Below are 26,317 nucleotides of genomic sequence, written 5' to 3'. Positions count from 1 at the left end.
TTTTTATTTAAATAACGAGCTTAATGGAAGAAAAAGTTCAAAAGCACCTGGACACGGTGATTGAAATATATTAGCCATGTTGTTTACATTATGATTCAAACATCAATTTAACATCTAGAAGATTATAATAAAACATTTCTTTGTAACATTCAAATAGCGCTTAAAAGCAACATAAAACATTCAAAAGTGAACACTATTCACAAAACTTTAGGCAACATTCAGTTAACTTAGATAACAATTTTATAACAGTATTTGAATGTTCGGTGCTACCTGGGTTGTTTTTCAAGACCTGAAGCGGCTCGCAGTGACGACAGTCTATAAGCTGGTCATAATTTCTCGCTTTTGAAAGCACCGATAAAAACACGTTTCAAACCAGCCTCTTTGTAAGCCGAGGAACCGAAAAACGCAAAAAATGAGAAGCTGCACTGACAAAGAGCACCGGCTTTGCGCGCATCTCTACACGACTGTTGCTCCTCATCTTCATTATCCTTATCGTGCTCTTGTGTGCACATGCGGCCGTTCTTGATCGAAGGTTCTGGCCTGACACCCGCTCTCACGCGGGCGGGCTGTTCAGGTTCTGCAGTCAGCCATATGCTGCACGGTCGCGGCTTCGCGGAGGTTTTGCCGCTTCTCTCCACTCCGTCAGAATCCGAGCGCTGGCTTAGCACACGAAAGCAGGCTGCCCCGAAGTCACACATAACTCATCGACCCATTATGGTCCATACAACTCCTCTGGTAACCCCCCCCCCCCCCCACATACACACACACAAATCCGCGATGTGTGTTTTGAGAGCTTTTGTTTTTGAGGCAAGGGCCCTACTCAGGCACGGGGGCTGTCGTTGCGGTGACACACTTGAGGCGGTCGCACCATTCACAGAAACAGCCTTAATCACCACTGTGGCAGCAAGCAAGCAGGGTGACCGGACCTTCATTGCACCTGGAGTGCTTCGAAATGCGACCAATCCATTAGAATCCCTCATATTAGCACAGACAGCTGACCACCAGAAACCAAAGAAACCACGGGCGACTAACACCAAGTGGCTTTGAACCTCTGCTCACCGTAAAGATGCCTTAACCGTTGCAGGGAGCACCAAACTTCATTCCGCACATTTCTAAGCGCTTCATGGAGGCCCGGGACCTTTCTGTTGTATGCGACCGCACAGTATGCTGACCATACTTGGTATGAGCACTCCACGAGCAAGAGGACGAACTAATTCACATCATGTCTAGACATTGGCTTCAGGTATCGAACTGCCTGATATGGCACACCTGGAAGCTGGAACACGTCAGCTATACATGACGCAGTCAAAGCTGCAGGGAGAAGAGACTGCGCGAAAGTATGCACAGTGTCCTCACGACCACCACACGCTGGACAGGTTGATCGCAAGCAGGCTCGTGCAAACACGTTTGCCTTAAGACGGAGTACTCCCTTGGCAAAGCGATGCATAAATGATGCTCGCCTCCAAGAAGCCTGCAGTGACATACTTCCAACTGAGACGGACATTGACAAACTTGTTCATGGTGACGGTGATGAGGCGGAAGGCTGGGCTTATGTTCCCGAGAAAAGCGGCAACAGAAGACCGCTCGGGTTGTCGGTGGAATCGAGAAGCACTTTATGGTCTTCTCACGGGAATCCGCCCAGAGGTCTTAGTGGCGCACCCGTCGCGGTTTTCTATTTCCCTAAGGGGAAGTAATTACCTCCTCTCCCAGCCGGTTCTGCCACAACGCTCGCGGGGGGGGGGGGGGGGGGGGGGGGGGTTCGGTCGCGGTGACGCAGGAGGATACGGGTTTTGCACAGGGGCAACAAATGAATATACGCCCACGGGCTTGGGTAATATGACGAGAGGACACCACGTGACTCGGCTCAGGCCTGCGTTCGTGACGTAGGTTCTTAGGGTAGCTGGGATGCACTGGCCTTGTCAAAGTCTCGGTGCTAACGCATGAGGGCGCTAGCCAAGTGCTTACCAGCTGCGCGCATGTCTGCCGGACAACCAGGGCTTGCATGGTAACGATGGACGGGCTCACGGGTGGTAACGCGGTATGCCTAAGTTCATGCGACTGGACTGCGAGGCAGAGCTCAAAAAACATTTTCCCGAGAACATGCGTCCGTTAAACTTGCCACTGGGGTAGTGCGTTGCAAGATGCGCAGAAAGAAATTATCTGCTGTGTTCGCAGGTTAAAATGTCTTGAAAGAAAAAGGATACTTTAGTGGAGACCACGGTTTTTTTTTTTAATTAAGCATACACTGCCTAGCATCTACCAAACCAAACGCGATGATAAAGTTTCATTCTATGTCGCCAAAATAACGACAAGAGCTTTTGGCAGTGCATTACCTTCTGTGCTTATGTTTCTATTTTTTTATGCAATGTCACCAATCATTCACTGGAGTCTTCAAAGTAGTTGAAGCTTTTCACTTCGTGTTTAAGCGCACAAATTTTGTAAAACACTCCTCGATATTGCGAGCCTTTCTCTCTACATTTTAGTCGACCAGAGTTGAGCTTCAGCTGCAATGTAGCAGCCATACTATGCGTTTGGCATGCTGCATAGTCTATGACAGCTTCATGAGTACTATACAACTAGACCTTATCTTCACCTTCTATGCCTTCATGTCTGCATTCTGCACTGGATACATAAACGTTTAATTTTTTTCTCACGTAAGTTGCTTTGATTCGTTCTGAGACTTTAAAAGCGTTAAGACTTGTATTACTTCGTCGACGCTCATGTGTGCGAATATGCGACTAGGTTCCTGTACGAGACATACGGAATTCGTTGGTGTTATCTCTCTCACATCACTTGGTTGTCTTCTCTTACTACTTTTGCGCGAAACAAAAAAAAAACATTCCTCCTGGTTTGCTTTGTTTCTTTCATGTGAAATAACCTTCAGAGGAAAGCAGGCCAATGACAAACTTTTAGCATTTCCTTCGCCGGTTAGGCGCTCAGATTTCAGCGCTTATACATTATAATACGTGATATGAGAGTCAAGGTACCAAGTGTTGTGCCACATATCTGGTGACAAAATATTGCCGCATTCCAAATCATCCTCGTGGCACCGTCATGCGGCCGCACTGCATTACCGTACGTTTTACCTGGCCTTAGCCATACTAATGACCACGGTGGTTCTTCGTCTTTCTCTCTCGTTCTCCCAGCTCCCTTGCCCGCGTCCCAGTACGCTAATAAACCTACCTTCTGGGAAAACCTGCTTTGGCTGCTCTGACTGTTTGACGGTGACATTCCGCGCGCGGAAAGCGGCTAGTGCAAGCTGGGTGCCTGTGTTGCCACTCACGGTAGCAGGAGAGCCTGTGGCGCGCAGCGTCCGCCTTGAGGCAGCGGCTGGTGCAGTAGGAGGCGAGGCCGCAGTCGATGCACTTTACACGGCCGGCCTGGCTGCAGTCAGGCCGCTGGCACACACCCAAGGGACCAACTGCATGAACGTCAAGGCTGTCAGCACAGGCCACACAGTCAAAAGTCTTAACACGGCCGTGCAGTCGGGTGGTACCAGTGGTGGTGGGGTTATATATCGCGTGGCGGTGTTATTAATTCTCGTACATGACGTCCAAGGTAAGTCGATGCGGCAACTTTTATCCAGCTCTAGAAATGCTACCTGTTATTTGTGCTTGATCTCACCCTATGTTCCGTCACTTGCTGAGCCGTGAAGCTAGCTTACTAATTCCATGCCATTATCAGTGGCAACAGTTAATCTGCATATGAGCATAGCATAGTGGTGTTTCATCCGCAATAGTAAGCTTGTTCACAGCTATAGCTGCAACTCCGCGAGCCATGGGACCATACCGCAAGCGTTCCCCCTCTTCCTGCTTCAGCGTCGCAGCAGCTGTGAGTCAGCACAGAATGTGCCTTTGACTCACCCCGAAATTCATCGACTGCTGATGGATACCGATGGTGATGGGTCTGTCGAAGCGGCAACAAGAAATCCATCACGCGAAGAAATTTCGCAAGAGGCAAGGAGTCGAAAACCACTCCACAGAAAAGTTTTGTTTTGCTTTCCTCGTCGGCATTGCAGATGGCGTCGACATTTGCGAAAGCTCTTAAGGCGCGAGTATAGCCCGACGCAACGCACGCGCGCGCGTGCGCTCGCACACGCTACGTTACGCTTGCGAAAACACTCCGTCGATAGTTCCGCAAGCTCCAGCGCCCAACGTAACCGGAGGCGGTCAGCGCGCCCCGACGGGCCCGGTGCAGAGACGGCTCCTGTTCCATTCAAGCGTCGGCGCCGCCGACCGCGTCGACCCACAATGCATCGCGCAGAGAAAGATGGTGGATGGCCGCGTAAGCAACGTGAATTGAACTCGCTTCGGACAGCTTGGTGGAGAGGTTTATCGAAGCCAGCGGCTGACTTATTGCGCCGGGAATCCGCCTTTTGCGCGAGGTGGCGCCATCATGCGGGAGCGGGCGGGAAACACATTGAGCGACAGTGTAGCAGACGACGCGAAAGCACACCATACGAAATGGCCACGCCAACGCTGGTAGAAAGCGAAAGCTTCCCCTCTTTTTTGGCCTCGGAGCGGAAAGTAGTGACAGTGATTGCAGCATATCACGTTCACGAAGTATGGGGGAAGGTAGAGCGTTTTCACAATCCACTCATAACGCACGTACGCATATACTATCTTCGTATTGTAAGAGCGTGTAGCGCGGGCCGTGTTCGACGTGACAGAATGAGACGCTGTCAGCGTGCAGGTTTTCGGCAGACAGGAGAGCGTTTGGGCAGAGAGAGAGAGAGAGAGGGGATCTCAAAGGGCAAAGCAGCCAGGGGTTTGTTGATGCTGCAGAGCTAGGTGGAATCGTCTCCTGTGACTTTGAGCGGCGCATATGCGCGGGGTGTCTTGAGTTACCGAGCACAATGCGGTCACCGCGGCGCCGGCATGGTGCAATGGGCGTCGCTTCCTCCTCGCGTCATCTACAACTGTGCAGCTATAGGATTTCATCCACGAAGATCGGCAGAGAGGCACATATACACACCCCGTGAAAAGGGCATTGTCCCGGCCGGAATGCACACCTGCAGGAAACGCGCTGCATTTTTCTGGCAATGGATGATTCAGAGCTGTAGCTGGTTTCTGGCCTCAGGAGTCAGAACGGATGTGGTCGCAGTGGTGAAAAGGTTCTCGGTGGGCAGAGAATGGTCATTCTGTTGTGAAAGGATCTCCAACGTTCATTTCTGCCTCCGCCGCGATTTCTGCGGAATCAACAACTTGGTGACACATGTGAATCTCCTACATATCGGATGCGCATCTCGGTCAGGAACCAACCCTGTTCTACGTCCAGAGCGATCCACTCTGCAAGTGAACGAGCATGAACCCTCCAGGAGACTCATTTATTGTGCCGGGCGGTTTCCTTGCCGTTGCAAACGGTTGGACGTAGACGACGATTATCAAGCTCCCTAACGAAGTGCATCTGATTGCGTACACCAAAGGAACAAAATCCGGATGCTTTGGCGTGCACGAAGGCGAGCCTTTAATTAAAAAAAAAAATACTGTGCGTTGTGCAAGAGTGTCAAGTGCGTCATATGCTCCGAGCGGCAAAAACACAGATACTACAGGTATGTATGCATCTAAACGAAATATGCATGATGAAGAGTACCTACTGGAGTTTTCACCCAGGCTGTAACGCACCAGTGATAGCTGCAATGAGGATTTCTTCGGTGCGTGATTGCTTTAGTTGCGCCGGGGCCTGAAGGCGATGTATTTTGTCCTTTCTTTTCTTTATGTGCGAAAGGGCTAGGTAGCTTAGATATCACAGGTGCGCTAGGCCGTAATATTTAGCATGTTTTATCGTGACTGCCTAACAAGAAAAAAAATACGGCGTTTTAATGCACTGCCGCTCGCGAGCCTCATGACCAGCTCAACCACTCGGCTCGCGAACGGCGGTGCATCACAACAAACGCCCAATTTTTCTTTTCTTTTTAGTGAGGTGGCAGTCGCGATAAAACATGCTAAATATTACGGTCTAGCGCACACAGCCACCTGTGATATCTGCGCTACCCGGCCCCTTCGCACATAAAGAAAACAAACGACAAAATACATCGCCATCAGACGCGCCGAACAAATGCTCATTGCGGCTATCACTGGTGGGTTACAGGCTTGGTGCAAACTCCGGTAGATACTTTTCATTATGCACATTTCCTTTAGATGCATACATACCTGTAACGAAGTGTTTTTCGCACAGTCGAGAGTACGCAGTAGGTAGCTAAGGTCGGCCATTCACATCTTGACGCTTGGTGGCCCTAATTATAGCTTCACGTCGTTGTTGGCCGCGGCTCGGCGAAGGAAACCTGAAAAACCGCGTCTTGCATCTTGGCGCGCTTAGAGAGTGGCAACCGTACGCGGCAGATGTGGTTGGCATCGCTTTGCCAAGCCTGTGACGGCCACCGTGCCGCCCCGTGCCGCCAGCCCCCGTGCACTGGCGGCGCCGAGAAACGCCGTCGACGCCGCTCAATGTGTTTCCCTCGGTCGCCGCTACGACTTCGCGCATGCGCAGAAAACTCGCTCAAAAGGCGGATTCTCGCCTGGGCGGCAGCTGTGTGAACCTTGAACCACACGTGAGCGTCCAGTGAGTGCGATGTAAACTGACAACCCCCACCTGCAGCGTGGCTCCGACGAGTCGGCGCCGCGGTGGCTGACGCCGTGTCGTCCGTCCGTGTTCACCTTGTTTTGGTTGTGGTGTTTTCTTTTGAAATGGGCCTGTGCGCAGCGAATACAGCGTTCATGTTTTGGTGCGAGAGAGTGCGATCACGGGATACCGAGCAGCAGTGCACGGTGCGTTGACAATGAGAGCGGGCGCGTGAAGAAATGTGCGAAGTGCAAGTGCGAAACGAACAAGTGTATTTGTAATCGAGTGGTTAATTTTCAATATAGCCATTGTTCTTTTTCGTAATATATTTGTGTGACTAGTCTTTTCTTTCACTACTTCAGAGTCCAGCAGCGCAAATAGAACGCGTGTGAACAGATAAGGCGGAGCTGTGGTCTCTTGACAGGTGAGCTGTTCACTGCTGCTGTGTTGGGTTTCATTTGTATGCTTGCCGGTCGAAGCGAGTTTACCACTTGCTGCACGCACCGTTATACAGTAAATTTTGATCTTTTTTTCGTCTGTCGTTTTTATCTGAGGTTGAAGAATGCTATAAGTCGTGGAAGAAGCTCCGAGATCAGTTTACCCGCGAACGGTTGAGGCTGCGACGGCCCGCGGTCGGCGATCTTTCTGCGCATGCTCCGAAGAGAGCCGCTGACGGCGTGCAGCACTGAAGTATAATGGGGATATATTTCGTCTGGCGTAGCGTGACTGACCGCGAGCGACGCTTGCGCGCGCGCGGAACACGTCGGACTATATACGCGCCTTTAAGGTCGAACTGAGCAATCGTCTTCTACTTTCCTTCCCTTTCGTGTTCTAAATTCTCTGAATTAAAGCAATATCGCAGTACTCTGGGTACGTAGAATTGTCATCGATACATGACGGCAGGCTCGCTTCGAAGTAAGAAGTGAAAAAAGCGGTAGAACCGTTGTCTATCCATAGCAGTTCTTGTGTCACCACGCTTCGGGCACATCTCGTGGCAAGCGTCCACCTCCCCGCCGGTGACTCGGTACTAGCCGAAACACTCTCAATCAAGGGAACGCCTGCCTCGTGATGGCGATATCGACGGTTCGACGCATGCATTTCAAGTGGATGTGTACGTATCTTCGTTACATGACGATCGGCGGCGATTTCGTAAGCAATAGCACTACTTTTAAACGCCAGTTTATTATCCCCCCTTCCTACGTGTCATCCCGCATCGCTCATCAGGTCAAAGTAGGTGCTCCACAATGCCGCAGCGATATTTTTCTAAATTTGTTCATTCCTCACCCCTCCCTGCGCTCAGTGGAACCCCCTTCTTGCCTTCATCACCCCCATAGTCAATGTTGATGCCTTCAAGCAATGTGCCTCCGACGTTGTATGTACTTCCTCTTTGTAATGCCATCGGGCATTGAGAGTATTGAAATAATAATAATCATCATCATCATCATCAGCCTGACTATACCCACTGCAGGGCGAAGGCCTCTCCCATATTTCTCCTATTAACCCGGTTCTGTGCTAGCTGCATCCACTTGACCCCTGCGAGCTTCTTAACCTCATCCGCCCACCTATGGAAATAAATAAATGAATACATAAATAAACTCCGTGGTATCTTGACTCCATTAATACATTTATTTCGATCTCATGCAACGGCACCTTGATTACTCTTATGGAAAGCGGTTGACGATTAATCCGTATCCATCTACTGCATCCAACTAGACCGCTGCACTCAAGGCTCACCGACTTTCATATCGCCACTTGAGTATGAGGAAGAACGCAGCCGCGCAATCGCATAGTGATAGCACCCTTTGGGGACAGAATCTACGGCCACCAATGTGGTTTAGAACCAAGAATCAGCGACGTCAGCTTGGAAATAAAGTGCCAAATGGAGGTGAGTGGGCACGTAAACATTGTTGAAAAAATCTAGTGTGTATATTGTGGCTTGTATCTAAACACCGTTTTAATTTGTGGTTTTAAATAGGAATTAATTGCGCGCGTTTTGCTGAAAAGTTCAATGTTTAATTGTTTTTTATTAAAAGTGCTTAAATTAGCATGCTCCGAGTTCTGCGGACCATTCTTATGCAATCCATCTTGAGCATGGCAAACCGTGTTTGCCGCTTGGACGAATGATGTAGTTTTATCAAACCGTGAATCATTTGTGTGCAGCTGCTGGCATTTTATCAATGTGAATTTCAATTGCTCTGTCGCCGTGTTACGTTCTCGTAGCAATGAGCGTGCGCTTCTTTTTTTTACCATTCAGACATAGTTGTTCCAGTTTCAGGCTGCTGCGTTCTGAAAGTAGCCACAGCACGTGAAGAGTGCTTGCACAACTCTAAAGTGTCCAATTGTTCAAGTGCCAAATGCACGCATCATGCTTGGACGGCAAGGTATTAGTCAATTTGGTAAGCCGTCATTACTGACTGCCTACAGCTTCCAGGGGGTGTTAGGTGTAGATGAAGGAGCTGGATGAAGGTACAATAGAACTGAATTATTATGCGATGTTTTGGATGTGCTTGGTTAAATAATGCATGGATGTTATTTATGTTCATGATGAGCAACGCATTGATCGACTTGCACTTGGCAGCGCTGTAATGTAAAAAAAGTTATGATGTACGGATATTGCGTGCCGTAAAATTTGTGATTTCAAGTCTATATTTGGTTCACATTTCTCCAAATGTTCCGGAACGCTTTGAAGAAATCAGTAATCCTATCTCTTGGAAACAGTGCGCAGATGTTCACTGTACTGATATTTTTCCGAGAACATTGGAAACTGTACAGAAAATGTTTTTGAACACATTGAATTTTGTAGATATTTTGCTGTTCTGGAACTACACTAACAATCAGTCAAGACCGCAGATCAGATAAGCCTATTTTGTACTATGGCCTACACCCCTCGAAACATCTTATGCTGGGGCTGCTATTTGTCTTTTCACATTAGGCACAGTCGGGATTTTCTGAGGTCAGTTGTCTAAAATATTCCAGTGTATTCTTTTCTTTTTTGATCAAGTGCTTGCTGGAACGTTTGCCACGAGTAAAACTTCGGTGTACATTTATTGCCCATTCACCGTATTTCATCTTGCTTTCTCCTTGCATGAATGTTCAATTTTAGGTGACGGTAGGTTCAGTTCGTCTGCGGAGCTTGTGATTCATGTGCCCCCGAAACTCTCATCCGGTGCAATCGATGACGTCGGCAGCCCATGTATTCCTGTTCAGCTCATGCATTACCTCGGAACAGTCACCACTGAATGATCGGCAAAGCCTTATGTACTACAGCTATTACGTTTAAAAACTAAAATACAAACAAAAGAATCGTAATTAAGTATAATAATTTGTAGGTACACGTCACATTCAAGCTTTACCAAATCCAACTGCTGTAGTGCTAAAAGTCAGTATCGAACAGCAAACAGGAGGCTAAAAACAAAACACAGTCGTGCGTTGTCTACGGCCTCTCTCAAGGTACATGTAATGTTCCCTTAAATAATTTCCTGTGCTTAAAATGTTTTGCCGCTACACAACGACGATAATGTTACTTGAGTAAAGCGGCTTAGATGGCCGCTATGAACCAGTTCGAATAAGCGGACTCTGCAGCTGCAATTCGTCGCTAGAGTACTCGACTATCACTAGCACTGACCGGGTCCATCGCAGGCTATTGGGCTAGATATCGTCTGTAAGGAAACAGAATTCGCTTTCTCGTCTCTGCCTCTTATCAGCACGCTTTTTTTATCAAGTTAATTATACACCTAGCAACTAAGCAACCATGGGGCAGATGGTAGCTTGCATGCCTTCAGAGCAGTGATTCTGTAAATACGCTGCCTACAATAACTACATTTCTGCGGCTATAGTGCGGCCCGGCAACCTTGGCAATGGTGTAAATGGCAACATGTCAGCCCGTGCACGGGAGTCTGAAAGGGCTAGAGCTCCACAATGACAGCAGTTAACTATGAACTGAAAATAACAATTAACAGATATGCAAATATGCCGAGGCGTTTGCACTTAAAGTGCTAAATTTGGTATCGCCCTCTTATGCCCAACACGGCATGCGCTTTTCGTTTTTTGCAGCGAACCCTGCGTGCATATGTGCAGCGCCCATGATGCTGGGCACGAAACGTACGTTGATGCTACTCTGCAGAAAACGTGGTTGTCTCCACTATCTACAAGGAAGCATGTCATTGAGGAAGAGTTCAGAACTTGGGGTGGGGGACTTCTGCTAGCCACAGGGCATTCGAGACAAAGCACCGACAATACGTGGTCATCATAATTTTTAGTCATATCTCGCGCTGCAAATGAAAAGTGAGGAGGCCACGTCCTGGAAGAGACAAACAAGCCAATGTATGACATGTAATGAGTGAGCAATTACCCCTTAGAACCCACCCAAGCGCAGCCATCAGGCTCCAGTGGAAAGCTATACAGTGTTCTCAGAAACTACGCAGTTTAAGAATTTGTCCTTGGACTCTGTTAAGCATTGGAAGCGAAAACCGCATGTATAAATATTAATTTCAAGTAGGTATAATCAAGTCCGCATTTGTTTTTATAAAATGAGTACAAAAAAATGCGCTGCCTATTTTGAGATAGCCTTAATGGCTTAATATAAAACATTCTTCGCTAAGCGGGATAATTGTCTCACCACACTAATATAAATACGATGTAGAAGAGCGGTCGAGGTAGGTTTACTTTCAAATGTAACTTGATTTTGAAAATATAAACTGGGTTGCCTTCGACTCTACAACGACCACAGGGAGGCGGAGAAGCCATTCGCCAGCATTACTTTACCGTAGCTGTCGACAATGTTGTTCGTCTTCCTCCAGGGCCTTGCAGGCATGACTGTTGTGGTAAGCGAAGATGAGTGGTTTGCTTCTGTAACAGCAAAAAAAAAGAAAAAAAAAGAAAACCTTAAATTGTGCTTTATTGCAACTGCGGCGGTCATAATCATTCATGTTGCTTTCTCTCCCGTATAACAAACAGAAACGTTTCAGGGCGTTTGCCGGAGTGAAACATGCGGAAGTATAAGGCGGAGTCGCGGAAACAGTTGGTAAATTCAGACCGTCAACAGCCTGTTCGCGTAGTGTTGGCGACCCTGTCACTTCGCCCCAGCACGAACTATTCCGAAACATGTCGTCGTCTTCCGCCAACAGCGCTCGCATACTTAAGGTCTCTTCAATTTGGCTGCACCACCTGCACTAATTCAATGGTGCAGCACCGTCGTCCTCGTTTTTGCAGTGACGCGCGCACCCTCTGCACTCGTTTTGTCAAGGTGCAAGCCTAGTTCCGCACGAGTTCTCTGACACCTTGCACTTGTTCGGAAGGTAGTGCTGAGATTAGTGCAGCATGGCTGGCGTGGCGCGCGTTCCACCCAGCGCAGAGCACACGACGCTCCACGTTCATGTTAACGGCATGAGAAAAGAAGTTCGCCTGCTTTTTGGACCTGATGGGTCAGCCATGACCGATGAAAATGGGTACATTTACGAAGCAATAGGTAAGTAATGCTGCATGATGGCGTTAAACACGTGGCTAGCGAATTTATTGATTGGAAAGGCAGATAGAGGTTGGCCTGCTACTCTGCACTAGGGAAGGGGAACGATCAGGAGAAGAGGATAATCATGATAGGTGACGATGTGGGGAGAAGACGTACAAATAGACACATATGCATGGCAACGTGCATGACAAGCGCGAGTCTAGTCCCGTCTTTTGTTAGTCGCGGCCGCAAGTAGCCGTGGGTGCTTTAGAGCAGAGCTTTTCTTCTTTGGCATCGCGCTATGCTGTGCAAATATTTTAAGTAACCGTCTTTCCCTCTGCAGACGGTCAGCGTGTGTCGGTGCGGTTCGAGGCCCCTCGGCAAGCCGTGCCCCCTCCTACCCCTCCGGTACCATCGCCGCCGCCGGCTCCCGCAACGTCGATGATGCAGCTGGCGATACAGGCAGTGCAGACGGTGCAGAATTTTATGCCATCCCTGATCTGGAAGAGGCACCCGCTTCTGTAGACGAAGCAGCAGAGCTCTGGGGTGCCCGGAAGACTAATTTTTTTTTTCGAAGTATTCCGAAATGAAAGATTTAGTGGGCAAAACAAGAGCACTCCGGTACGTTGTCTTTGTCTCTGAAGTGTTGTGCGTCATATCTTGACATATGCTATGTATATTAAGGTTTTTTTTTTACTGCAGCACGCTGTAATACGAACAGGTATTATTTACTTGCCCCTTCATGAATCACTGCCTTGTCGTGGCGGAAGGGCTTGAGAAACTCGATGAAGTCGTGAGCTCTGCTGTGTAGGGCCACCCAAGATAGACAGGTCACGGCAGAGAGTTCTGACAAAATGTGATTCACTGGAGAAGGTAATGGCAACCCACTCCAGTATTTCCTGCCAAGAAAACACTATGGCCAGTCACATTACCAATAACGATACGGCGCCGGAAGATGAGCCCCCCCAGGTTGGAAGGCGTCCCACATTTTACTGGGGATGAACAAAGGGCGATTCCTAGTAGCTCCAGGACGAATGAAGCGGCTGGGCTAAAGCCAAAAGGACGCTCAGTTGTGGATGTGTCCGGAAGCGACCGGAAAGTCCGATGTTGCAAGGAGATATATCACATAGCAACATGGAATGTAAAATCTATGACGCAAGGTAAACTGGATGTCGTCAAACGAGAAATGGACAGATTGAACTTTGATATCTTGGGTATCAGCGAGCTCAAGTGGACCGGAATGGGAGAATTTAACTCCGGCGACCATTATGTCTTTTATTGTGGGCACGAATCCAAGACAAGGAATGGGGTCGCTCTCATAGTAAACAGAAGAATGGGCAAAGCAGTGCTAGGGTACAACCCCAAAAACGACCGAATGATTTCACTTCGGATCCAAGGTCACCCTTTCAACATAACAGTTATCCAAGTCTATGCACCGACCACTACTGCTGAAGAAGCTGACGTTGGGAGATTTTATGCGGACCTACAATGCCTTTTAGACCGCACCCCATCATCAGACGCCGTTTTTCCCATAGGTGACTGGAATGCTAAGGTCGGGAGTGAAGAAATATCCAGAATTATAGGCAAGTTCGGTCTTGGCGAGCCAAATGAAGCTGGGCAGAGGCTAGTAGAGTTTTGTCAAGAAAACAACCTGACCATAGCGAATACTCATTTTCAACAGCACAAGAGGCGCCTGTACACATGGACTTCACCGGACGGTCTGTACAGGAATCAAATCGATTATATTCTTTGCCGGCAGAGATGGAGAAGCGCTATACAAGCAGTAAAAACAAGGCCTGGGGCCGATTGTGGCACCAATCATCAGCTTCTTGTTGCCAAAATTAAGCTTCGATTGAGGAAAACGCAGAAAACTAGAAGGCCTTTCAAATATGATCTGGATCAAATTCCATTAGAATATGCTGTGGAAGTGAGGAATCGATTTCAATGATTAGATCTAGAAGACAGAGAGCCCGAAGAGATGTGGACTGATGTTCATGATATAATACAAGAAGTTGCGACTAAGGTAGTTCCAAAGCAAAAGAAATCCAAGAAAGCAAACTGGTTATTTGAAGAGGCTTTGCAATTAGCTGAGGTAAGGAGGATGGCAAAAGTTATGGCGGAAAGAGAAAGATACAAGGTTCTCAATGCGGATTTTCAGAAAATAGCAAGGAGAGATAAGAATGCCTTCCTGAACATACAGTGCCAAGCAGTAGAGGACAACAGCCAATTAAGGAACACAAGACCTCTGTATAAGACAATCAAAGATATCAAAGGAAGCTTCTGTGCTAAGCTGGGCATGATAAAGGACAAACGAGGCAAGGACCTCATTGAAGCCTCAGAGATAAAGAAGAGGTGGCAGGAATACACAGAAGAACTGTACAAGAAGGACCCGAATCTGCAAACCCAACATAAGACAGTTGTGATTACTGAGCTCGAGCCGGGCATCCTGAAGAGTGAAGTTGAATGGGCCTTAGCCAGCCTTGCTAAGAACAAAGCTAGCGGATTTGATGGCATTCCAGCTGAGTTGCTTCAAAACCTCAACCATGACGCTGTTAACATTCTGCATGCATTATGTCAGAAGATTTGGACAACCCTGCAGTGGCCACAGGATTGAAGGAGGTCAACTTACATCCCCATTCCGAAGAAAGGCAGTGCCAAAAATTGTTCCCACTACCGCAATATCGCGCTTATTTCACATGCTAGCAAGGTGATGTTGAAAATCCTCCAAGGTAGGCTGCAGCAGTATGTGGATCGGGAGCTTCCGGACGTGCAAGCTGGGTTTCGCAAGGGCAGAGGAACTAGAGACCAAATTGCCAACCTTCGCTGGATCATGGAAAAATCAAGAGAGTTCCAGAAACCCATCTATTTCTGCTTTAATGATTATGCGAAAGCGTTTGACTGCGTAGATCGCAGGAGATTGTGGCAAGCTCTCCAAGAGATGGGAGTTCCAATTCACCTCATCTGTCTCCTCAGGAACCTGTATGAAGGGCAAGAGGCCGCAGTCAGAACTGGGCATTTTCTTACTGATTGGTTTCCGATCGAGAAAGGAGTGAGGCAAGGCTGCATACTGTCGCCCTGCCTATTTAACCTATATGCAGAGTGCATCATGAGGAAGGCCGGTCTGGACGAGTCTTCAGCTGGAGTGAAGACTGCTGGAAAACGTATCAACAACCTTAGATATGCGGATGATACCACTTTAATGGCAGAAAGTGAAGTGGAACTCAAGAGACTTCTGATACGCGTACAAGAAGAGAGTGAGAACTTTGGGCTTAAACTGAGCATTAAAAAGACAAAGATCATGGCGTCTTGCGCTATCAGATCCTGGAGCATCAATGGACAAGAAGTGGAAGTCGTGACAGAGTTTCTGTTCTTGGGCTCCAAGATTACCTCGGAAGGAGACCGCAGCCATGAAATTAGGAGACGCCTGCTTCTGGGAAAGAGGGCAATGGTTAGCCTTGACCGCCTAGTAAAGAGCAGAGACATTAGTCTGCCAACCAAGATCCGTATAACTCGTGCTATGGTCTTTCCAGTTGTGATGTATGGATGCGAGAGTTGGACTGTGAAAAAGGCTGACCGCCGAAGAATTGACGCGTTTGAGTTGTGGTGCTGGCGAAGACTCTTGAGAGTTCCTTGGACTGCCAGAAGATCAAATCAGTCGATATTGTCGACCATAAACCCTGCCTGCTCATTGGAGGGTCAATTTCTAAAGTTAAAGCTCAGCTACTTTGGTCATCTGATGAGAAGAGAGGAGTCGCTGGAGAAAGATTTGATGTTGGGAAAGGTTGAGGGTCACCGGAGAAGGGGTAGGCAGCGAACGCGATGGTTAGATGGCACCCTCGAGGCACTGCAGATGAAGTTATGTGATGTTAGGAAGATAGTGAGAGACCGGAAAGCGTGGCGTGACATGGTGCATAGGGTCACAAAGAGTCGGACACGACTGAACGACTGAACTGATTATTTACTTGAAATTGCATTCACACCTTAGCTGCCATGCATCTGAAGCAAACTGTATGGGTTTAAATCTGATAATCTGATCAAATATTCAGTATAAGTGCACACTGCGAGGGATTCTTTGGAACAATACTGGAACTGTAAACCACAGAGACAATATATATATATATATATATATATATATATATATATATATGAAGGAAAGAAGCCAACAGTCGGCGAGGCCAAGGAAAGCGTTGGGGATGGTAATTTATGTCTTTTTTTTTAATGTTTACTTGGATAATCACAGAAATTAGTAATGTAATCTATTTAAGGGGAAAGATAATTAGACACAAAGTAGAAGAAAAAACAACGTGCCGATGGTGGGATCCGAACCCACGACCTCCGAATAACGCGTCCGGTGCTCTTCCAACTGAGCTACATCGGCCGCTGTCCCCCCTGCTACTTTCTTGGGTATTTATGTTGTCTGTATACAAACCTTGAGAGTGTTCACCAGCGCCACCCTCAGCCATAGCGGCGGACGTGGGACGTCTTTGTTACCGCCAGTGTCACGTAGAACGTGATCAAGAGCGAGGGCGAAAGCTGTGCTAGAACCCTCTTACGCTACCTATGGCTTCAAGACTGCCAGAACCGAGACCCCCGTAAGCTACAAGCAGATCAATCAAGGGGAAATGAGGGTGCTCGTTATAATACATGAAGGAAAGAAGCCAACAGTCGGCGAGGCCAAGGAAAGCGTTGGGGATGGTAATTTATGTCTTTTTTTTTAATGTTTACTTGGATAATCACAGAAATTAGTAATGTAATCTATTTAAGGGGAAAGATAATTAGACACAAAGTAGAAGAAAAAACAACGTGCCGATGGTGGGATCCGAACCCACGACCTCCGAATAACGCGTCCGGTGCTCTTCCAACTGAGCTACATCGGCCGCTGTCCCCCCTGCTACTTTCTTGGGTATTTATGTTGTCTGTATACAAACCTTGAGAGTGTTCACCAGCGCCACCCTCAGCCATAGCGGCGGACGTGGGACGTCTTTGTTACCGCCAGTGTCACGTAGAACGTGATCAAGAACGAGGGCGAAAGCTGTGCTAGAACCCTCTTACGCTACCTATGGCTTCAAGACTGCCAGAACCGAGACCCCCGAGCCGATGTACGCTAGTGCAATTAAACATGCCTTTTCGGCAGATATCTGACAATGCCCTTGAACCGCTTTTGGATGGAAGGCTGAAGCTTTGAATCTGCTACTCAGCCAGTCAAATGTCTCTCTAGGCAGTCTGAACAATCTCTTAAATTCGTACTCGTAGTACCTCCTTACCACGTTCTCATATCCAGGAATACGATTAGCATTTTCACGCACCAGTGCGCAGGCGATCAAGATGCACACGTCGTCCAGTTCTTCATCTGAGTCACTGAAATCGAAGTCATCGTCCCTTTCAGAGTCCCTTTCAGAAGTCATCGTCCCTTTCACGCTACATGTCACATGACCACTTGGCACCGCTGCAGCACTTTTCAGAACTAGTGCAGCCAGTGCCAGCCAAATCGAAGAGATCTTTATTCTTCGATAGTTGGGCAACACCATGTCACACCGCGGAAACTTGCTGCTCCTTGCGGTGCCGATATCAGGAGCCGCCTACTTCGCTACAATTTCGCCCGAATTCATGCACTATACGCGGGGCCGTGAAAACTTAAATAGCGAAAGAGGCTGTCCTTTAGTCTGAACTTGCTTTAACGATGAAGGAGGGCACGTAAATGCTTGCGGGCCTTAGTTTCCATTGCACTAGGCATCGCTTTCGTACACCGTCTTGAGCGCTGCTTTCTCGTGTACGAATGTGCTGGTTGTGGACAAAATAGCGAATGAAAGTGGTCATCGAGTATAGAATTAACGACAGTGGACTGAAATCAAAGATTGCTTACATCGCAAGGAGCGTGTACATTCACCACGCAGCGCAGGTGCGACCCAATCCGCAAGGCTATAAGCGGCCGGCAGCAGCCGTCGGCGCTGCTTGTGGGGATCACATTAAGTACGGCCGCCGAACTCACGTCTTATCCGACGTATTTTACTGAGATGGACATTCCTGTAATGCGGGGACGAAAAACGAATCTTTATTACGATGTGGACGCCGTTGACCTGTTCAGGAATCAGGAGTGCCGTCCGCCGAAACAGACTAAGCCCACGGGGGGCGCCATTGCCGAAAGTTCCGCGCTTTGTGCTGGCATGCTACTGTTGCACAATTATAGCAGGTAGTCCTTCTGATCGCAACTTTGTTTTTTATACGAACGAGCACTGCATAGAACCAAGCAATGCTACATATGCAGCGCCGCTCCGCGGTCTCGGCTACGGCGACGGACAACGCGGACCATCGGCGCGCCGTCTGCGGCAGTTTTCACAGGTTTTGGTTTGGTTTGGTTTGTGGAGCTTAACGCCTCTACGTGCCTCAGGCTATGAGAGACGCCATAGTGGCGCACTTCGATCGTTGTGTTTACAGTCATAACGTCTAGCCGCTGCATCGCTACTTCGCAAGCCAATGTCAACGCTACGTTACGCATCACGCAATAAATGTTTGTTCCATAATTTAGTGTGTTTCAAGAATTGTGTGCTCAAAAAAGCGCAGAACTTGCGTTGAAACTTTACAACAGAACCAACAGCAGCGGTGGTCCCGCGGCCGGCCCTGTGAAATACGCCTAAAGTTTTACGCACTACACGGCATGATTCAAGCTATCTGCAGTTAACTCTCAGCAAGCTGGGTAGTTAACTCTCAGCACAGCAACCATAGTTCTGCATAAAGAAAGTAACAAAATTCCCATAAAGAAAGGTGTTAGGCAAGGAGACACAATCTCCCCAGTACTATTCACAGCTTGTTTAGAGGAAGTATTCAGAGACTTGGAATGGGAGCAGTTAGGGATAAGGGTAGATGGAGAATACCTCAGTAATCTGCGATTTGCTGATGACATTGCCTTGCTAAGCAACTCGGGGGATGAACTTCAAATAATGATTGATGACCTACACAGGAAAAGTAGAAAGGTAGGCTTGAAAATCAATATGCAGAAGACTAAGGTAATGTTCAACAGCCTCGGGAAGGAACAGCAGTTTACATTAGGTAGCGAAATACTGGAAGTAGTAGGCGAATATGTCTACTTAGGACAGGTAGTAACCGCAGATCCGGACCATGAAAAGGAAATAACAAGAAGAATAAGATTGGGATGGAGCGCATTTGGCAAACACTCGCAGATTATGACTAGCAGCTTGCCGGTATCGCTCAAGAGGAAAGTATACAACAGTTGCATCTTGCCTGTACTCACCTATGGGGCTGAAACGTGGAGGCTAACCAAGAGAGTTCTACTTAAGTTGAGGACAACCCAGAGGGCTATGGAACGAAAAATGGTAGGGGTAACATTAAGAGATAGGAAGCGTGCAGAGTGGGTCAGAGAAATAACTCAAGTTACCGACATTCTAGTGGAAATTAAGAAGAAGAAATGGACATGGGCAGGACATGTAGTGCGAAGAGAGGATAACCGATGGTCGCTGAGGGTAACAAACTGGATTCCAAGGGAAGGAAAGCGTAGCAGGGGGCGGCAGAAAGTTAGGTGGGCGGATGAGATTAAGAAGTTCGCAGGGGTCAAGTGGATGCAGCTTGCACAGAACCGGGTTAAGTGGAGAAATATGGGAGAGGCCTTCGCCCTGCAGTGGGTATAATCAGGCTGATGATGATGATGATGATGATGATGATGATGATGATGATGATGATGATGATGATGATGATGATGATGATGAAGCTGGGTAGTCAGTTAAGAGGTAAACGCCACCTTCGCGACTTTCACATAGCAAGACAGCATGTCAGCTAGAACCATATCTCAACCTCTGAAAGCCCAGGTTAGGCCTAACTTTGTGGTGCAGTGGTTAGCGCAGCTAGCTATCGTATAGGAGCTCGTAAGTTCGATCCCACAGGTAGAGATTTTTTTTTTTTTTGCTTTGAATATACTGTCTCTTATTCGCCGTGGACACCTTTTATTTTTCGAACACTGCCTTTCTGATCCTCCAACCACAACCGTAAAATACTGGACAGTATTCAGCCTCGGCCTGTAATCATGACTGGTGAGGCGCTTGTTTTGGTATGGTCGAATTTATGAAATAGAATTAAAAAAAAGCGTCCCTTAATTTTATGAGAATAAACCAAGTAAAATAAAAACGGGAGTAGGGGTAGAAAGGAGAATCTCGCAGGCAGAAAAAAAAAGGATTAAGAAAATAAATTGTATAATGACACGAGAAGAGACTGAGAATGGGAGGGCCTAGTCGGTGAGTAGGTTTCGCACGTTGTCTCGCTAGTGTGACATAGGAGTTGGGCGACCACCGGCCGACAACCGTCTTGCGAGCGACGCGGCGCCGACACCGACTGTCGGCAGACTGTTTCCGTCGGCGCAGTGTGACATCGAAGCCGACATCAGGAAGACATCAGGTTGGCAGATCAAATCGGCGCCGTGTCGCGCTAGTGTGACAGGCCCTTAACGTGCACACACAGGCACCTTGTTTTTCACCTCTACCGAAAAGCGCTCGCCGCGGTCAGGATTTGATCCCAGATTTTTGTTGGGCGCAGTAGTCGAGCACCCTAACCACTGCACCACCACGGCTTGGCCCGTCGCAGATTTTAGTGAATGAAGAGGGAATAAAGTACAGTTTTGGCTATAGTGAGGTGTATTCAACAATTTATGGTTTACATTAGCATGGAAGTACAATCCCCACGAAGCGCCGGTGTGCGGCCGGAGCAGTCTCGCTCGACTACGCTAATGCCTTCTGCAACGGGACGAGCTACCGTCGCTGCATGGGTGCCCGCCTGCATACGCCGCGCAAGATGCCACAAGGTGGAAAATGGTTTGCAAGAAAACGTTTTCCAGAAAGAAACACATCTCCAAGTAGGAAATGCGCAGGAACGAGTCAATCAGCTCAAACTGAGTACTTTGGTTGGTGTGTTGTCCCCCGGCCCGCGAACAGAACTGAAATTCTCACGGCCCGCGAACAGGCCAAACAGCGTTGATGGACATTGTTTCCTGCTTGTTTTGGTTGTCCAACATTGTCACATCAATGCAACACCGCAGTAACCTGTTTGACTTCCAGATTGTTCGTGCGGTTTGACATGCTGTCGGGAAGTAAGTTGGTTCGGAAACGTGTTGGCGCCTTGCTTGGCAAACGTGTTCTGTTGATGTCGTTGTTGTGTTTCCGTAGTGTGACTCTGCCTTTAGCGATAACTGCGTCCACCTCCGTTTATCCCCGGCTACTGAACCGGATGTGCAGCGATAAACACCACCGCTGCCACTTTTGAGATTTTCCGGTTATAGGGCTATTTTCAAGGTGGAGAGCAATAATCACACACGAAATATGGCCAGTAACAGATTTAATCATAGCTAGATGCATGACGGTTCAGACAGCGAGCTCAACATACGCGCCGGCAGGACTAGCAAGCCGTCTTCGTATTTTCAGGCAGTCGTCCCTCAAGAAACAAGGCTGTTTCGACCTTTTCTAGCGCGTCCCTCGTTCTTCTCTGCTCCGCCGTCCTTCTGCTGCTTTCCTTGTCACCTCGGGTCCTTTCTTCCCGTTCTCAGAACCCTCGCCACCCTCGCAACAGCGTCCGTGTAGCCGTCATTAGCATGTCGCCCCCGCATTCCAGCGTGCGTGTCGTTCAGCGACCCTTCTTCGCAGCCGGTTTTTGGACAAAGGCGACAGGAGACGGCAATATTGTGGAGAAGTCGGTGCCTCCCGGATCACCACACAATCCGAATTCCAAGTTCCGGCACAGGAAATTAGCCATCACACTCGCTCATCATATTTTTTTTTTTGTTTTCTAAAAAAACGTTTTTTTTTCGAAGTCTACGCACCACCACATCATTTCTTGTGTCCATACGTCGTTGACTCTGAGCTTTGCGCAGTGCCACGAAAGCACATCACATGAGTTCAACCGCATCTCCGTCCATACAAGAAGTCCGCATTTCACACACAACAGCGAGGTCATCCAGCTCCCTAACATCTGTTGATAATCAACTGGCTCGACTGGCGACTATTTTACAATGAACAAAAATGCGTGTACACTTTGTTTTCTTTACAAGGCATTGCAACGGATACACATTTTAAAGGTGGTCCAAAAATGGTGTTATACAGGTTGACATACACATGAATAAACTGATTTCATAACATTCATACAAGTAAAGCTAAGCACAAAAGTGCAAGAATAAAACTTACAGAACTGAACAGTGTTCTGAAAATGGTGTCATACTATGTTTTCGACATGGATGAAACTTGACTAGCAGGTTCACAGCGCTATCAATTAAGACACGGGCAGACACAGGGAGACACACATCGGGATGCAAAATCAGCTCACGGTCTGGCTCTTTCGGAGTTCTGAGTTTACGGTCTTGTTCTCTTCCAGTGCCGGCGAACTTGCCGCCTGTGAATTATCCCCGTCACCATCGGCAGGGCTGCTGGGTTGATTATCACCATCTTCAGCATTTTGCGGTGGTAAATGCTGAGCATGTGTCAGAATACCGTAAGCGATTTCGGGATCTATCAAGCTGGTTTAGATTCCCGCCTATAAACGGGCCTAGATTCCCGCCTGTGGCATTTGCGTGTGCTGTGAAGTGAGCGAGTATCACACGTGCATACGCGCTTGTGCTGAAACATATGTGTCAGTGCGCTTTGAGCTTGCTTTGTTGTTTTTCTGTTGAAGTACCTCGTGTGCGTGCTTCCGTGCTTGTGCCAGCATGTGTGTTCACTGACAAGTTGTGCGCGTTCAAGACATATGCGACATGTTGCGTTCTACGAGTGTGCATGGTTTCCTCAAGTGCGCGAGTACCACGTGTGTATGTGGTACTTTGAGGTTTTTCTGGTGAAGTTCATCGTGTGCGTGTTTCCGCGTTTGTTCTGGCATGTGAGAGTGCAGAGTTTTTTGTAATTGGGGTGGTGTTTGTTCAGTGAAAAGTGGTGTGTGTCCATGTAATGTGCGGCATGTTGCGTTTCACGAGCGTCGTTAGATGCAGTGCATGGCCTCCTCAATACCTCGACCACAAGTGAAACCTGACTGTACCACGACATCACCACCCTTCATTCACACCCTAACTCTCTTTTACTTCCTCTTTCCCCTTCCCCAGTGTGTAGTAGCAGGCCAGGATCTCTTTACCGCCGGCTGACCTCTCCACCTTTCTTGTAATTAAATTTCTCTTCTTCTTTCGGCACAGGCAATTAGCCATGACATTCGCTTACCATAGTTTTTTTTAAATGAGAAGGGTTCAACGCTGCTGAAGCAAATGTGGAGCGAATCATTAGCTGCGGGTGACCGAGCGTTCTTCTTCTTCGTCGTCGTCTTCTTCTTCTTCGTGGTCGTCGTCGTATTCTTTGTCATTGTCTTCTTCTGATTCTTCTTCTTCTCGTAGCTACGCCTCTTCACGACGTAGCTGCGGCCACCTGAGGTCTAGCTTTGGCTGTCGTAGTGCTGCTTTCGCAACTAACCCCCACCTTTTTTTTTTTTCGAAGTCTGTACACGGCTACCTCAATTCTTGTGTCCATACGTAGTTGACCCTGAGCTGTATGTGCACTGCCACGAAAGCACATCACAGATGAGTTCAACTGCATCACCGTCCATAAATGCAGACCGCATTTCACACACAACAGCGAGGTCGCCCAGCTCCTTAACATCTGCTGACAATAAACTGGCTGGACTGGCGCCTATTTCACAATGAGCACAAAAATGAGTGTACACTTCCCTTTAGCAAAGCATTGCAACAGGTACACATTCTAAAAGGGGTCTGAAAATGATATCATACAGGTTGATATACACATGATTAAACTGAGTTCATACCATTTATACAAGTAAAACTAAACACAAGAGTACAAGAATAAAGCTTCGACAACTGAATAGTGTTCAGAAAAGGGTATCATACTATATTTTGTACATGGATGAAACTTTACTAGCAGGCTCACACCGCTATCAATTAAGACCCAGGATTGCACGTATCTCACACTTTGGGATGCACAATAAGCTAACGGCCTGGCTCTGTTGGTAGTTCGGAATTTTCGTCTCTGTTCTCTTCCAGTGCCTGCGACCCTGCGGCCTGTAAATTATCCACGTCACCCTCAGCAGCGCTGCTTGGTTAAGTATCACCATCTACAGCATTTTGCGGTGGTAAATGTTGAGGATGTGTCAGAATTTTGTTATTTCGGGATCTATAGAGCTGGTTGGTGCAGGCAGGATTAAGTCATTGCAACTGTTCTGAGCCGGTGTTCTGTGTGCAAGCTTCGATTCTGTCCTGTTCACTTTGAGCGGCCCTTTCTTGGTAGCGTTTCAGCCTGTTCGCATGCACAGTGAACGTTGGGTGCCTTCCCTCACAGCTCCGAACCCGAAATGTTACGTGGCCTAGTTTTTCTCAAGGTGCGGTAGGGGCTCTTCCATTTTGGCGCCAGTTTATGTGACAGCTCCCTTTCCCTGTGCTCAACTTTGAGCAAGGCCTGATCTTGTGCTATGAGCTCTGCTTCCGCGGCTTTAAACACTGCCCCGGGCCCTGACGGGGTTACGAATAAAATGCTCAGAAATCTAGATGATGACTCGATTAGATACCTAACAGAGTGCATTCAAGATGTTTTGGAAAGAGGGCAGCTTCCAGAGCAGTGAAAGGCGGCAAATATTACATTTATACCAAAGCCTGGCAAGTCGCCGCTGATAGAGAATCTTAGTCCAATTTCCCTGACGTCATGCGTAGGGAAATTGATGGAACACGTCGTTGAGACGAGGTTAGCGGCCTTCATGAAGCAGAAAAATCTGTGGCCACACGAGATGGTCGTGTTTCGACCACACTTGTGCACGCAGGACGTGATGCTCCAACTGCAACATGGCATAGTGGACTCGCACACTAAAGACGCGAAGGTAATCTTAGGACTAGACTTCACGAAGGCTTTTGATAACGTCGAACAGGAACCAATCTTCAGAAAGAAGCTCGAGCATCACGCGATACAGACTCTAGGCCTTATTAAACGCATAGCAGTCAAGGGCAGAGGACTTAGAGAAACCTCATGAAACTAATACAAGCGTAAGTGATTGGCAGAATTAGCTACGCGACGCCATACTTGGATATCAAAGCGGCGGAGAGAAACAGGATAGACGCCCTCATACGCAAATGCATGAAGAGGGCACTAGGGCTACTTATGTGTACCTCAACGGAGGGACGGCTCTCTTTGGGAGTACCTAATACGTGGAGGGAGTTAGCAGAAGCGGTTAAAGTATCTCAGATAGAGAGACTTAGCGCGACAAATACGGGCAGGGTAATTCTTGCGAAAGTTGAAATAAACGCGGAGAAAGGATTGAGAAAGAAAGTGAACATACAGAGGAAAATAAGGAACGCCTTAGTAGTCCCCCCACTTCCTAAAAATACGCATCCGGAATTTAGTAAAGAACGAAGGGAGAAGTGAGCTGAGGCCCTAAAGCTAAGGTTCGGAAACATGGATGACAGTGAGGTAGCCTATGTTAATGCAGCCGGAGGCCAAATCGAGGCTGCGGTTGCTTCGGTCGTAAACGACCGAGGAGTGCTAGTTTCCGCTGCGGCTATCCGGGGACGCGGAAGAAGTGGCGATCGCTTTAGCCTGCGCAGGAACAAAGGCAAAATTCATCATAAGCGATAGTAAGACTGCCACGAAATAAACACAGCGCGAAGAAACAGGACACAGGAAGAAGACACATACAAGAAGACACATACATACAAGAAGACATACATACCTGTGTCATGTTTCTTCGCGCTGTGTTTATTTCGTGATAGTTATGAACCAACTAGCCAAGACCAAGATCCTAATTGAAAGTGAGACTGCAATTCGAAATTTTGGAAAAGGCAGGATCTCACCGGAGGTGGCAAAGATCCTTAGCCAACAGCCACTGAACAGGAAAATTCAGATAATCTGGACACCTGCGCATGCTGCCATCCCTGGTAACAAAGCGGCCCATGAGCTAGCTCAAGCACTCTACTTGCGGGCAGCCATGGGCCCCCTGACGACTGGGGTAACGAGGAGCGGTTGCTAACTTATGGAAAAATAATCAACCATTATCGATTGGCACGTAGGCTGGTACCTCGCCTACACCCAAATTGCATAACAAAGAAGCTGCTGCATGAAGGTGCTTGCAAACTAATACGTTCATGAATCCGGTCATGGTGTACCATGTGTACCCCTCACCCTTGACCACATAATATGGGAATGCCGGCACTCTACCGGCGTGCAAAAAATATAGTTAGTAGAGAAAACTGGGAGACCTTGCTGCAGAGCTTCGACCCTGAGCACCTGCGGAACATCTTCCACCTGGCGGAGAAGGCTGCCATGGGCCAAGGCCTGCCAACCA

At 47.9% G+C, this 26,317-nt stretch overlaps 1 protein-coding gene across 1 annotated transcript in view; it reads right to left on the bottom strand.

Moving 5' to 3' along the window:
* Nucleotides 1-1,210: 1,210 nt before the first annotated feature.
* LOC146206774 (uncharacterized) overlaps nt 1,211-26,317 on the bottom strand; it is a 197,270-nt gene continuing 172,163 nt past the window's right edge. The window contains exons 11-13 of the mRNA XM_084575576.1: nt 11,326-11,409; nt 3,284-3,421; nt 1,211-1,311 (exon numbers count right to left, since the gene is read on the bottom strand). Of these exons, the coding sequence (XP_084431702.1) occupies nt 1,211-1,311; nt 3,284-3,421; nt 11,326-11,409 (323 nt within the window). The remainder of the gene's footprint in view (nt 1,312-3,283; nt 3,422-11,325; nt 11,410-26,317) is intronic.

Source organism: Amblyomma maculatum, chromosome 1, assembly GCF_055883805.1.
Source record: "Amblyomma maculatum isolate TAMU_Amacu chromosome 1, ASM5588380v1, whole genome shotgun sequence".
Taxonomy (NCBI): domain Eukaryota; kingdom Metazoa; phylum Arthropoda; class Arachnida; order Ixodida; family Ixodidae; genus Amblyomma; species Amblyomma maculatum.
The sequence above is the reverse complement of the archived record's forward strand: the minus strand, read 5'-3'. Positions and strand labels throughout refer to the sequence as shown.